General features: G+C 42.6%; 3 protein-coding genes across 3 annotated transcripts; 2 read left to right on the forward strand and 1 right to left on the reverse strand. All coding sequences in view use genetic code 11, as the record gives it.

Annotated features, from left to right (window-relative positions):
• Positions 1 to 216: 216 nt before the first annotated feature.
• On the reverse strand, positions 217 to 5,912 carry EGR_03189 (prokaryotic DNA topoisomerase; the record flags this gene model as incomplete). Its single annotated transcript, XM_024492438.1, has 5 exons — positions 217 to 609; positions 993 to 1,624; positions 1,966 to 2,192; positions 5,666 to 5,805; positions 5,883 to 5,912. 5 exons carry the CDS (start codon positions 5,910 to 5,912, stop codon positions 217 to 219), a joined length of 1,422 nt encoding a protein of 473 aa, XP_024353112.1.
• A 654-nt stretch (positions 5,913 to 6,566) lies between these two features.
• On the forward strand, positions 6,567 to 7,406 carry EGR_03190 (14-3-3 protein zeta; the record flags this gene model as incomplete). The annotated part of the gene is made up of 3 exons (XM_024492439.1): positions 6,567 to 6,902; positions 6,932 to 7,315; positions 7,356 to 7,406. The coding sequence occupies 3 exons, from the start codon at positions 6,567 to 6,569 to the stop codon at positions 7,404 to 7,406; spliced, it is 771 nt and encodes a 256-aa protein (XP_024353113.1).
• A 2,484-nt stretch (positions 7,407 to 9,890) lies between these two features.
• Positions 9,891 to 13,432, forward strand: EGR_03191 (N(2),N(2)-dimethylguanosine tRNA methyltransferase; the record flags this gene model as incomplete). Its single annotated transcript, XM_024492440.1, has 4 exons — positions 9,891 to 10,297; positions 10,764 to 10,923; positions 11,095 to 11,280; positions 13,301 to 13,432. The coding sequence occupies 4 exons, from the start codon at positions 9,891 to 9,893 to the stop codon at positions 13,430 to 13,432; spliced, it is 885 nt and encodes a 294-aa protein (XP_024353114.1).
• Positions 13,433 to 15,199: the final 1,767 nt, after the last annotated feature.

A 15,199-nucleotide genomic window follows, 5' to 3' on the forward strand; every position in this document is an offset into this window, starting at 1 on the left:
CCTATCATTAAGTGACCCACTGATACCGATTCCCCGCTGTCCCCGAAGGCGCAAAGAGAGAAGGGTTTGAGTGCGTTCCATTCTTCAACGCCACTTTCTCTCAAGCCCACAGGTCCGCATGCACATGCGACGCGCAGAAACTGCTTGGGTGGGTGTGAGCAAGCTCAATGAGTGAGAATGAGTAAACATAAAATGATAATCTGTGGTTGCTTCTTCTTAGAGTTTGCCTTTAACGCGCTGCTCGTGGATCGCCCGACGCACGGAGTTAAGGCTGTCAAGGACCTCGCGAGAGCGTGGTGTCTCTATGACGGAGCCTCCAGAGGCGGGAGCACAGCCACAGACGGAGGTGCGGGAGGGCGCCGGAGTAGTGTGTGCAGAGCCAAAGCCAGTAAGGCGCTTTAAGGGTCTTGGCGGACCCAGTTGGACGGAGCGGGCCGAGGAGCATCGAGGGCGACTCCTAGGCAACGAAGCGTCCAAATCTAGAGCAGACCCTTTGGTAAGGCTCTGCGCAGTGACGGGAGTAATGAAGTATTCCTTGTAGTGCTTTAAAAGCACCTCCCTTGAGGTTTCTGGGCTAGGCCGAATGTTGCGCAGACGATTAGCCAAAATCTATGGTAGAAGAGAAAACTAGGAGTTAGTCTCAATTGGTTCTCTGACGCGGCTCTGCGATTTCCGCGCTAGTAATGTAACACCTTGTCAAGTAACTGAGAATTTCACATCCACTGGATTTTACAATTTACATCAGTGCATGTGAATTTCCTTCCATTGTTAAGACAGACCCCTATAGATACACTCCTAAACCCAATTTTACATAAAATGTCAACTCAAAAATCCAGTTACTTAAATTCACATCATACACATTGACATGGAAAATGGAGGAAAAATTTTGAAGTCCTCACAATTCCAAGTGCTAGATAGATCTTCACCACTTTTGAAAACCAAAATGACAATAGTTTTCATCAAGTCTGATAGAATGAAATGGAAGTTCGCACAAAGTTTTCCATTTGAATACGTTCCTGTTGTCGCCAACGATTGAGGGTTGAGTGGTAGGGTCGACGAACGGCTAATTGAGGGGTAGATGAGGAGGATGTGTTGGCGTTGGTGGCAGCTGCGAGGAGGAGGTGATTATACTCTCGTAGCATTGCTTCTACTGAAGCCGTCTCGTCACTAGGCAGGAGTCGCGAGTTGGGGTCACGCCATAGAGGCCGAATGCTGCGGAAACGAGCATCCCGGGACAGTTGGCGCAGCGCTTCTGCCAGTTCTGCTACGCTCAGCTCCGATTCCACGCAACTACCAGTTCTGCCAGTGTTGCTATTGTAGTGGAGACAACTACCAGAGGTGGATGGGGATGGGGATCTGCAGAAAGTAGAGGAAGTAGTGGAGTAGCGATGTCTTGATACACTTATAGAGGTGCCCCCTGCACCAATCCCCTTAGTCCGAGAGGTTCGCCAAACCTGAAGATTCCATGTGGTGGGGTCTGAGGGGGTAGACCGTGGTGCGGATGACTTTTGTTTCTGTAGAATAGCCTTCTTATGATCAGACTTTGTTACCAGTGACTCTTCTGACCAAGCGTTTGATGCTGCAGACGCAGGAGGATCCAGGGAAGCTTTCGAGTTATCATCAACTAAGAAGAAACAACACATCGGTCTTTGTAGGCTATCTTGATCACAGCACTTATAAGAAATTTTTCTGGTGATCAGTTCCAGGTGTAAATAGATTTACCCTTTTATACTAAATGAAATCTAAGGAAACAGAAATTATTTAGCTGAAGCAAAGCAGATTTCGAAGGTCCTCATGTAGGAAACTTGCTACTCATTCAGAATCAATAAGATATAAAGACTACGTTCTATTATAGGTGCAAGAAAGAATTATTCGCAAAAAACATGCAAACAATTTGTTCAAATATTAAGTTTAAATTTTAAAGAGGGATTACGTATAAAGAAATTGGGGTTTGCTAAATCATACGTTCTTCGATTTTCGACGTTATCGAGGCAACAACTGTGGATTCATCTTCTTCCTTCTCAACTGTAGAATTAATATCAGGAATATTTGAGGACGAAGAAGACCGCAAATTATTCGGTGTTGATTTGGATTCATTCAACGATTCTTCTACCAAATCATCACCAAGGTCTGTTGTTTGGTGATCCCCCTGTTCCGTCTTAACATATTCAAAATATGAGGAGGGCCGCTTCCTAAAATAGACTCGGACTAGTACTCTTACAAAAAACAACAAATACAACAGTAGAATTTGTTTAAAGAAAGGCAAAAAGGCACCTTAAAAAGTTTTACGCCAAAAAAATCAGATTGCGCCTTTATTATACATAAAAAATAAATTATTTGCATTATAGCTCTAACAAACAAAAATCCCCTAGCATACATAAGCACCGTTATAAATTCTTCTATGGATTTTAAAAGGAATTAAATCACTTACGATGCTGATAAAAAAGATAGTAAATGATCATACTTAACCAATCCCAATTATTCAACAAAGGAAAATTTAAAATTAGGGCTGCCACAGAAAGAAATATGGAGTGGCTAATCCACTGGCAAAATACCCTTTTAGCTTTTCTTCAGTGCAAGGCTCTTCAATGGCATCTCCATAAAAGCTGCTGTCGTGATTTTGAAATTCATGTAAATTGTTACTCATTGAATAACCCTAAAAATGCGGTAATATTTGCCGCATTATTTCCAAATCGCACCTTAAATTTGTAAAAAAAGTACCAACGTCTCACACCAACGTCAATGAAAACCACATGATTGCAACATTATCGGTCCTGATGCGCAGAGAAGCGTGTCGTGTAATGAATAAAACTAAAATAACGGGAGCTGCCTATCATCACAACGGAGACTTATTAGAAGATTTAAACACTGAAAGGATTGAACACCAAAGTATGAACCAAAAGGAAAAGCATTTTACAATCTTAAAGTACGCTCCCGCGTTAAAATTTGACGGTCATAAAAACAGAAAAATGTACTAAATTGGACACCTTATTCAAGAAAGCAAATGATTGTGAGCAAGGAATTGCACCATGTTTTTGCTGTAAAATGTGGTTCTCTAACTTTAAATTTAAAGTTTTAGCTAAAAAATTCGCATATACTAGCAAAATACTAGATTTGGTGTAGCTTCAATTATTTTATGCGCTATGATTGTCCCTTTTCATCTAAGTTGCTCTTGCAAACACAAGACTGATTTCGTTTAGTTATGTGGAAGTTGCCAAACATGCAGACAAAGGGGTTTCTAATAGGGATTAGGCCTGTAGAAGTCTCACTTGCCAGTGGCCTTCACACTGAATGCGCGATTATGATACCTGGTAAAAGTAGGTGTCATCCTAACGCGTGTGTTGAAAGTTATTGTTAAATAAACTACCCACAGCAATCGCCCTCTTAATGCATTGTTAACCCTTAAAATGAGTGCTGTAGATTAGGATTCTTTGCTCTGAATAAGGTTTGCCGACCGCTGCCAACGGAGATGCGCCGAGAATCCTTTTTTTCAATTTCTTATTACGGTGTTTTGATTGTCTGTGTACATTTTTGTTTCGTTTACGTAGGCAGGGTTGAGTGTGGCCACATGAGTGGATAGCTGTGTAAACACGAAGGAGTGTACGATTCGGGGACCAAAGGTCCTGCGTATTTATGCACAATGTCCAGTTACCAAATGCCAATGATAGCACTGAAGGCATTTAAATCAGCAAGAGTAGGGAATCGATTGGAGTGATTGAACAAATCCATATGTGTATGCTAAAACCAGGCAAATTTTACTCCTTTGTAAAGTATTTTCAAACATGTACGTTTGTACATGAATTTAGGCTAAGTTGTTGTAGCTGAGAAGTACCACATCTTTGCAAGTTTAGATGTATCATTACACAGTAATCTGACGCTCAACTCTCAGGAAAACAGGCTCTACTGTAGCGCCTCTAAATTTTCCCTGAGTACAAAAGAATAAATGATACTCGGGCAGAATATGTATACTCGGCATGTCCCAAAGCTCAGCCCACCAGGAAAGGTTCAATAGCCAAGACAAAGTAGCCTTTTACCAAAATTGACCGTTAAATGAGCAACTAGTCCTTCTTCCCTTTTTAGTCTTGTCCCCGGAGCTCCCCTCGTTCACCCTCTTGCTTCAGCGATCACTACGTAGTCGGTGCTGTAAGGAAACACCCCAAGGGCCGGTCGTACCAGCCAACAAATTTCTGTGCAACTAAAGAGACACTTGACCACAATGTCGCTGATCTCTCTTAGTAGTTCATCTGGATCTGAAGTTTTGTCTGGTTAGAGAAATGGAATCAAGAACGTGCCCATAGAGGTAAGAACACTGACCTGAAAGCAGATTTGTACAAGGAAGGCCGGGATTTAACACAGGTCCGTGGGGGAAGGGGTTTGCGTCTGTTCTGCCTTTCGCGTTGTTCTCACTTCAGTGCAGCCCAGTCATATCTATCTAGGCTCTATCCAATTAATTGAGAAGTAAGGAGGTACCGCAGATTTACTTTATTAATAGCTTTATGCGGGTACGGTAGGGGAACTCAGCAACGAAGCTATTCCAGATGGTTTACGGTCAGTGTCACTGCAGTTGCTAAGTAGTTTCCTGCAGAACACTAGACTGGGGTAGTTGCCAAATGTAAACGTCCATTCTACTACTGACTGACCCCACACTATAATTGCAGCTTTCCAAGGCCTCCTTGAAGACAAAAGGAGACACATTGTTTGGGCAGAATACATAGGTTCAACATGCAGTGGTGTAATACATTAGTTGTCTAACTCTCGGTTTTGGCGAAGAGCCATTTTAAGTTGGCCGTTGTACCTCACCGAGTGGGCTGGCCTTTGGGCCAAGCCAGTAGCCCAAATACCTTCTCTGTGCTGAATATGTATGTTCGGACTGCATATCACTTCTTCTTTTACCTTTAGGGGAGTCTTGGAACGCTGCATTATTGGCAACGGAAAGCGAATGCGATCTCAAAGGATATCTGTCCTTGCTTCTGCTGCTGGGTGATAGACCATAGCGAATCGCGAATGCTACGAATGTGTAATACGATAGTGGTTTATCCCTCGGTTCTGGTGAGGCTCCACTTTTGTACTTCGAATTAGCCCCCTTGTACCTCGCTGGGTGGGCTGGCCTTTTGGGCCATGCCAATAGCCCAGACACCTTCTCTGTGCTGAATACATATATTCTGCCCTAGTACTCTGTCTTCTTTTGTCTTCAGGGAGTCTTGGGACGCTACACTGTTGGCAGCGGAAAGCCAACCCGATCTTAAAGTACATGTATCCTGATTTTCCACTTCTGCGTGATAAGCCTTAGTGGGACGGAAGAAGTACATATGCTACGGATGGGAGAATGGTGATGACTCCTAACAGAAGGGTTGATGTTGACGTCTACCTCCGGCATCTCTCCCAGTCCCGTGTTCTGCAGAAAAGCTATTAACAACTGAAGCGACACTAGCCGTAAACCATCTGGAAATTTTCTTACAGACTTTCCTTACCGTCCCCCATGGACATGTTTTAAATCTTGTACTTCCTTACTCAAATCTGCTTTTAGGCCAGTGTTCCTGCATCTATCTATGGACACGCATGATGGCCGGCGCAGTTCCCCGTCCTGAATGAAATCCCTAAACCGGACGAAACCCCAGATCCAGTCAAGCCGCCAAGAGGGATCAGTGACGTTGAGGTCAAGTACCCCCTCAGTTGCGCGCTAATTTGGTGAATGGCACGGTCGGCTCCTGGGTGTTTCTTTACTGCACCGACTACGTTGTAATGGCTGACGCGGGAGGTTGACCTGCGGAAGCGCCGGGGACGACGCTCAAAAGAGGAGGGAGGCTATGTAATACGATAGTGGTTTATCCCTTGGTTCTGGTGAGGCGCCACTTTTGTACTTCGATTTAGCCCCCTTGTACCTCGCTGGGTGGGCTGGCCTTTTGGGCCATGCCAATAGCCCAGACACCTTCGCTGCGCTGAATATGTATTCTGCCCGAGTATTGTGTCTTCTTTCGTCTTCAGGGAGTCCCGGGACGCTGCAAATGAGAATCGGTTACGACCGCAAACAAAAGTGTCAAAATTATATTCTGGTGACTTTTCACAAACAAAGTGGTAACGCATCACTAACGAGATAATAATAAGGGTAGTAATGTCATGCACTCAATGAAATATATAACAAATAAATATTTGTACAAACTAATATTTACTTTTATTTATTTATTTTATTTATTTAATATTTACTTTATTTATTTACTTTACTTTTTTTTTTTAGCGTTTTAAAGTTTTAGTAAAAATACGCCATTGTTTGCATAAACTATGAAAGAATTACAAGGCCATATTTCTTTAAGTAAATTGAACGTTGATCATAACTCCTTGCGTCCTTATAATTCATGATCAACTTTGCTCTACTAAACAAAATTAGAATTTGGCAAATATTTAATGAGTAATTTTTGTTGACATAAAAGTCCATTTCTTCAAATAAATTAAAAGTTTACTAAAATATTACATAAGTTTGTTTCTTGAATTTAACTGTGGTTTAAGGTTAGCATTTAAAACTGGGAGCTTGGCGCTTTTTCAAGTAGCGTGCTGTACCTCTTTGCGTTATGGCTGAGCTTCTGTCCACTGAGTGGCTTAAGGATTTGCCCCTGAAGGATCGTGATTCGTATGTTAATACGGCAAAATGTCTTGAGCAGGCTGAACGGTTCGATGACATGGCTGTTTGTATGAAGGAAGTGACGAGGTTTGACAAGGAATTAAACAATGAGGAACGAAATCTCCTTTCCGTTGCATTTAAAAATGTTGTTGGGTCTCGACGCAACTCTTATCGAGTGCTGTCAAGTCGGCTGGCTCGAACTCAGGATCCTGAAAAACAGGCTCTTACGAGGGAGTATTTAGATATTCTTCAGAAAGAACTTAATGCCATCTGCTCGGATGTCTTGGTATTTCTCGATATTTGTGATATTTTTAGCAACTCATTGAGGAGAGGCTATATCCTTCATGTTCCAATGCCGAGGGGAAGGTCTTCTACAAGAAGATGATGGGGGACTACTATCGATATAAAGCAGAAAACGCCAAAGGCGAGGACCACAAGCAGGTCGTGGAGGCCTCTCTTAAGGCTTATGAAGAGGCCACTGAGATTGCAAACGAGAAGCTTAGTTGCACGCATCCAATTCGTCTTGGTCTTGCTTTGAACTATTCCGTCTTTTATTATGAAATCATGAATAGTCCTGACAGAGCGTGCCAACTTGCTAAGAAGGCTTTTGATGATGCTGTCAGCGATGTTGACAGTGCCAACGACGATTCGTACAAGGACAGTACTCTTATCATGCAGCTCCTTCGCGATAACCTTGCAGTAAGAGCCCGATTTTTTTCTCTGTCTACCTTTGCTTTAGCTTTGGACCTCCGATCCCGAGGAGACTGAGAATACCGAGGGTGCTGAATAAATTACGGAATGAATTTTTAAATTATTTCAGTCACGACAATCATAAATATTATCGTTGCTGTGTAGTTTGCACTTTTGTCTTTGTGCCGTGGGTACAGGATGCCATTGCTGCTCATCCGTGAGTTGTGAGAATTGTCCTGTTAGCAAACACTTTCGCATGGGATGTTTACTAAGTTTTGAGGGGGAATGTGACTACTTTTTGGTCAAGACGTTGTTACTCCTGGTCATCGCAGGGCGAGTCGTTCTCGGTTTATTGATGGCATTGGCAGATCTCGGAACGTGGGGGCGCTGTCTGCTCGGGTGAGGCTAAGCCCGCCTCGAGCTGCAGCTGGTTGGGGAATTCGGCGGTACAGTAGGGTAGACGACGGGTGATTTATGTGGTGGCATTTCGGTTTGAGCTCCGGCCCCTCTGGTGGCGGTGACATCGTTCTCGGTCTAGTGCCTGGTTGGAGTTACATTAAAAAAGCAGGGGGTTTTCCCCTCAATAGGGTACGGGAGGGGCGTTGCTTGTTTGTGGACGTGAGTCATCGGGTCGGGACACTCGGTGCATTGGTCATTGACCCGACTGAGATCGCACGTTGGAGCAAGTACGCACTTTCCCACCCTTTGTATCTACTTGACTCCAAGCAAATGCGAGTCGGAAATCTCCTTGACTGATTTTTTACTTTAAAACATGGGGATGGAATCACTTGTGGATCTGTCAGTTATACCGTATTATTCATTGATATCTCAGAAAGATTAATGCGGAAAATTTCCACTTCCTAGATTGCGTTGACAGGGGATGTGGCAAAACATTGCTAATGAGACGCACGATGTTGAGGAGAAAAATTTAGAGACTACGCTCGGCTTCCTCAGCAATTCAGCTGTTGTAGTGGTAAAATCGCCATAAAAATCTACAACTCGAAAGCGTACAGGCATCCACCAGTCAAACGTGCTGAAAGGGTAATAAACCACTAACTAATCACAAATTAATTTTTAAGTAAAAAAGGTGATAGTTAAGGGTGACAATCGCAGCCGAGTGGACACCTTTTAAATTGTTCATTTAACTACGCGGACTCCGTGGCTTGTGCCTCCATAGTTCCCATGGTCCTCACCCACCGGCCCTTCTGTATGGCGATAATAAGTATTTTTCGGTACCAATATGCCTTTTCTTGTCTTCGGGGATGTCAAAAAGAACTACAAAGCCACCGACGACCCCATACCTTGCAAACGTTAGAATAATGTAGGTTTTTAAAAAAACCAATTTTAGGGAATTCCAGAGAAGTGATGTGAGGCACCGATGTGTTTAAAATTTTTTAAGTGTAGTGCAATTTAATAAGGAAAAGACGCTTTGAAGTATCTGGCAAAAGCTGGCACTAATTTGCAATCCGGGACATGCCTGCAGGCGCGTGAGCAGGCATCAGGGTGGGGAAATTGGCCAGCTGAAGACACAAGTCATGATTAATGCGCTGGGAAATTCCATCAGCAACTGTGACCCGAGAAAAGACATTTGCGTAAATAACTACGAAGATTTACTTCTGCATGGCATAGGTGTTAAAAGCATACAAGTGTAAAACAAAGTCATTTACGTTAAAGATGCACAAAGCTGTCTCAGCAGTAAGTTTGAACAATGTCTTTATTTGGAAGATTGTATTTTAATGTCGCAAGTAGAATCACAAGCAAGGCGCTGATGCGCTAGCACAAATTACAGAATCGAAGTGTTATTTTTACACAAGGTAGACGAACAGAGGGAAGGTATGGAGAAAAGCATTGGAAGAGAAGAATCTCCACCTTAAAGCCCACAACTCCAAATTGAGAAATATGTTCTAAAATGAAGTTAAACTGTTCGTGCTTTGACGCGACATTTCGTTTAACTTCGCGTTTACCCACGCAGGCAATCCAGTCGCTGGGGGCTGTGCCTCTGCTCTTCCGCATGGCTTTTGGGCTATGCAATTAGCCTCTCATTCCTTATGCTTTCTCTTAACACGTTTTTCCCTACGCTATTTTGAGTTATTAAGTCTTAACCGAAGATTCGGGATGCCTCAACCCACACCCTCAAAAATATTTGAAATTTTGAAGTATTCCTAAGACTGTGATCATTAGAGCAAAGTTACAGTGGTTACGAGTTCGATCGTAGATTCTTTACCTCGGCTAATGCACAAACTTTCATTCGATCGCAAATCTTCATGTAACAAAGTTTTGACCATTTGATAAATTACCCAAAATGTTTCCGAAGAGTAAATGCCTTAAACTACATTTTTAAACATTAAAGACCTATACAAAGGCCAATTACAGTAAACTACTGGCGTTAAAACCTTTATTTATTAAGTATAAGGTGAGTACTCAAACATATTACGGTGCTGTTTTAATTGACCTATAAACCGGTGGGTGCTTCACTTTTACCAATCACATGTTTGCGGGACAGTTGTTGTTGCTTCGTATTGCACATAATCGCTTCTTGCACTTTACATTCTGCAAACGATACATAGGAGGCTTTTCAACGATTATGGCAGTTAAAGAAGGCTCCGCTCTTATTAATTTACCTGAAGGAGTCTTTTACAATCCTGTTCAAGAATTTAATCGTGACCTCACAGTAGCTGTTGTGAAACACTATGCCAAAATACATCTTGAGGAGTTTATAAATAAAGGCATTAAAAAGGCGGGCGAGAATGGACGTCCGGAACCCGCGTCATATCTCGGGTTGTCTGTACTTGAGGCTCTAGCCGCCTCTGGCCTCCGTTCCGTCAGATTTGCAAAAGAGGTTCCACTTTTGTGCAAGATAGTCGCAAATGATCTCGATCCAGAAGCAACGAAACTGATTGGTGAAAACGCCAAGCTTAACACTGTTGAAGATGTTGTTATGCCGTCCTGTGCTGATGCCGTTAAGTTAATGCATGACTCTGTAAAGAATAAGTGAGTTCCTTCTGTACTTGGGTGTTTGTAATTGAGGGTGGTAGAAGCCGCGAAAATGCCAACCGATTTGTCCAAAATCTTCATAGGATTTGATTAAACAAAATTAAAAACTGATCCTTCTAGACATCATATTCTTGCTCTACCGGTTTTTATTGTACACCGAATATGTTGCTTTTTTGAAAGAAATGTCCTGCTTGCGTAGCACTTATTCACTATATACACTTTCTTAAACTAAATGAAATGTTATTAAATGCATAAATTCGTGTTTCCATCTACTGCAAAATTATCTTTATTCATTCCTCAATCTACCATAGGATTTTCTATCTAGGGGCTGGCAAACTGGTTCTACCTATCAGTTTACGCAATGACAATTGCAGTATTATTAATATTTAGTCTATACTTATGAACCTAATCTATTCCTGCCTTTCTACATTGTCTTAGTGTTTCGTGCTCCGATTTTGCCTAGATTCCACGTTGTTGATATTGACCCGTATGGCACCGCAAGTCCATTTCTTGACGCCGCCGTCCAATGTCTCTTTGACGGTGGTCTGCTCTGTGTGACCTGTACTGACATGGCTGTCCTTTGCGGCACTGCTGCTGGCACCGCATATGGCAAGTACGGAGGAGTTGCCATCAAGATGGCAGCTCAGCATGAGCAGGCATGCTACTAATAAATTTTAGTATACATTTTATTTAATGCTGTAGTCAAGTATGAATTTAAACATATATCATCTTACTGCGCAGTCTTTTGTCCTATGCAATTTAGGAGGAAGTGCTCCCTATTTTCTGCTTTTCAGGGTCTGCGACTGCTGCTACACGCGATACAACAGGCGGCGAGTCGGCATGACAAGGTAATCGAGCCCCTTCTCGCACTCTCGGTAGATTTCTACGCTCGCGTCTTTGTACGGGTTCGAACTAGCCCCTCGGGGGTCAAGCGCATCGCATCGCGATTGGCCATCGTCTATTCCTGCACAGGTTGTCAGGTAGGGTTATCCTGTCCTGTTTCCTTTGTGGTGTCCTAATTTTCGACATATTGTGACAATGATAACAGATTTTCGGTGTGGACATGGTAGCTAGATAGATTTAATTGCTCCGTAGTGATGCGCATGATTGAAGCAGAAGTAAGTACGCCACCTGATGATCTTTTGGACGGTCTCTGGGGTGCTAAATAGCCATCTTGGGGGCGATGATATGACGAAGGTGTTGGTAGAAAGAAGGTTCCCTGTTCCCAAATGTTAGGGCTCCATACCGGTCCGATCTGTTTGATTTGTATCATCAAAATTTTCTCCGTCGGCTTGTATAAGGGCTAGAGTCATGACATTCCTGAACTGAGTCTCAAATTTCCATGTGGCTAAAGTAATAATTAGATCCCTTCTTCGCTGTTCTTAAAGTGCTCGGATGGATAGGTAGTGGAAATGGCAGAGGTTAATCACGTTGAAGTGTTTACCAATCCAAACATCAACGGTTTATTCCCCGGGCTCTTATAAAATTTTCGCATTATGTCTCTAAACAAGCGAACATCGCAGTTGTGTTATTGATGCATGGGGGGTTTTGTAGATCAGCTGCGTTCGCTGAGAAGCGTTATGCAAAAGTGAAACCAAAAATAAGTAAATTTAATGCTTAATGGGCGGGTTTTGAGAACTCCCGTCCCCCCTGTTTCATTGCACTTGCCAATCAGCACTTTGGTAGTAGCATTATGGGATGATTTTGCCTTATTTAATGAAGTTTCGTCAATTCTGCCCATGTTTTACTTCGTAATCTATTTTGATGTATTTCAGGCGTGAAATAGGGTTACCGTGGGTTGACAGTTTTCGATTTACACCTCATTTTCGTGTTTCCATTGCCAAATGCCTTCCTTTTGCCATTTTGATGCAACCATCGGTTGGTTCAACTGGCCCCCAACTTCCACTGATATCACTAAACCACTTTAGCTCAGAAATTAGCGCTCAGTATGATTTTTGAAATGTGCTGGACGTGTTCCATGGGGTTACTGGAATTGCCTCTTTCTAGGCGTGCAAACAGAGCAGCAAATGCATATCACATGGAAGTAAAACTACAGGCCTCTCTTTACGTATACATTCAAACTGCTATTTTTCCACCAATCTTCTCACGAATGATAAGTGCATTCAATGAGCACCTTATCAAGTTTCCCTATATCCAGTCAAACGAGCAGTAGCAAGAAGGATATAAACGTAGAGTTGGTCTATGTATTATCCATTTCCTCCATTATTTGAGATTCTTACTCTCGCACATATTTTAATACCAGTTCAATTAACTTGTCCGCTACGAGCGTCACGAATATGTGACCTGTGTTCTGGTTACCGTAAATCGTGTATTCCAATAGGATAGACGTTAGACGCTATTGGTCTGAGACTAATCACCTTGTCTGGTTTTTGAGTAGCAGTTGTATTGCTACATGGGTGATATGTGGAGTGATTAATGCCGGAATCACACCTTACCTTTGGGTGGTTGGTTCTGCTACTTCATATCACACCTTCTCCAAATACCACATAATAGACGTTGCAAAAAGCCCCCGTAGCTTTGTAGCTGACCTGTTATGCGATGAGTTCGGGTTGAAAGTGGGACGGAAACGGTCGACACACATCCATTAGTGCTTTACAATGTATGCATTTGCCACTTTCCTGGTATTAACCTTTTAAAGTATTACATATCCTCCTCTCTTTGGTGAAGTTAAAGGCATTTTTTACCGGCATTAGATGAACACAGAAGTTAATCTATGTATGATAAGAAACAATTAGTCGCACTTTTAAAATTGTTAAAGGTTGGATCAACTATTAGAAAGACCCAATCCCTCAATTTAAGGAATATAGGAAATCTAGCTTAGAATGATTTAACATTCTCTCTAAAATATATCGAACAAAAGATCCCCAATGATCTCTATTATGATTGCCTGTTTTTTCGCACAATCTCCATTCACTGTCGTAATGATTAGCATGATAGAGCGTTAGGTATTATAAGTATACTTATTGTTAATGCTCTCAGCGATACCCTCAAGCAATTCGTAGTAGAGGAGTGAGGAAGGACGACACGGTCATGGATTGTGGTGGCTTTCAGCTATTCGTCGATGATGCTCCGAAGCTGTTGGGTGCAAGTGACTTGTCTCTGCAGAGGTGACTTCGCATGTCCTCCACCAGCGTGACATATGTGACGCCTAGATCTTCAGTTCAAAAGGAATTTTGGAACAACCAGATAGGTTGAGTTTGCACAAACAAAGTAGGCGTAAAACATTCTTGATCTGATGACAACTATGTATTGTATTGTTTGAGCAGCAGTCGAATTAATCATTTCCGTGGTGCAAGCGCAGGTGTTATACCAGAGGAAAATTCGTAGTCTTTGGTGGTTGAATGTTAAGAGACAAATTCAGGGTAACCGTTGACGATAGTTGCGATGGATCACAAATCTCATGTTAGAGGGTTTATATTACTATCAATTTAATGTCTAAATAGCTGGCCTTACCTTTTATGACCCAATCAGATGATATACTGGTGCGTTTTTTTGAGAGTTGACAGTGCCAAACTATGTATATAAACGTCCAATTTCGTATAGCGTGGGATATTGCATCAGCTTTTAAATGGTGTGTACGTTTTTTGCTTTCAGGTGGTTAAAACGAAAAACTCGGTGCCTAATTGATGTCTCTGGAGACATTAGTTGGTGCTTTTGGTGAATTCTAGGTTTCTGCCGTTTAACCTCTGTATTCACAATGTTGCAGCTCCCAATCCGCTAAAAATTAGTATTTGACGATACCAAAATTCATTAAACCTCTTATATTCACTCCGAGTAAAAAATTAACTGATTAATTAAACGCGGCTGTGAAAATTAACAAGAAATTGTCGCTTTTTGCTTCAAACACTATAGATCACGGTCTCCAACTTGGCACCAGCTACGAAATTTTGCTTTCCACTTTTAGGAACGCTTAGTTTACATTTACAAAAACAGTCGAATAACTGTACATTGCGCTCCAACCATGTGCTGTTGCAGGTTCCAATCTCGCCACGAAATCTAAGCCCTTTTACAAACATACTTCGTTCTTGAAACTGTCTCTAAGGCACGACACAGTCTCCATGTTTAGCATTTAGGCTGTCACGCTAGGCGCCTTGCCAACGAGTCGCACCATCTCTTAAAGCATACGGTGAGCTTGCCTAAAATGAAGAAAAGGCACTTTCCACTTATTTAAGACACCCCAAGACATTTAGTCCGACCCTAGAGGACAACCTCATCTACTTTATATTTAGCACAGCTGAAAACTCCTGCAGTTTGTGACTCGGCGCTATCCCTCAATCGGACTGAGACCACCAATCACAGATGCAGGCCAAACATCCATTTAGACATCCGCCATTTCCCCATTACCAGTGCCGTACAGCTATTTATACACGATGGCAAAGAAAAAACATTACGATCCTGAGGTATTTTCATGATCAGATTCAGATCACATCGGCGTTACATGTCGAGATGTCCGACATGAAAGATGGTGCTGAGTCACTCCAACCATTCCAATAGACCTCTCACAAATTGGCACACTGAAACGCGTTTAACGTGGAGTGCAGCACCTTTTAAGCCGGGTTGAGCGAAATGTCACAACCACCGGTGAAATCGACGGCGAAATGTATGAGTAGGACTGGCGTCAGAGGCACAAACATGCAGCTGCGATGTCCGACACCTCCAAGTAGGCGGATCTGGAAGAGAGTAAATAGGAGAGAAGAGGAGGTGGGGGGGGGAGGGGCGAGAGCGTAGGGTGGGGAGCAGAGGGAGAGTGAAGGGGTGCGTCATTCATGTGGTGACCCAAATGACACCATCTTTCACCGCCAACTAGGACATTATCAATGCTGCTGCTACTACTGCTAACGCCAATGCATCTGCCAACTGAAAGCACATTGTGGCAGA

Source organism: Echinococcus granulosus (assembly GCF_000524195.1).
Source record: "Echinococcus granulosus chromosome Unknown EG_S00016, whole genome shotgun sequence".
Classification (NCBI taxonomy): Eukaryota; Metazoa; Platyhelminthes; class Cestoda; order Cyclophyllidea; family Taeniidae; genus Echinococcus; species Echinococcus granulosus.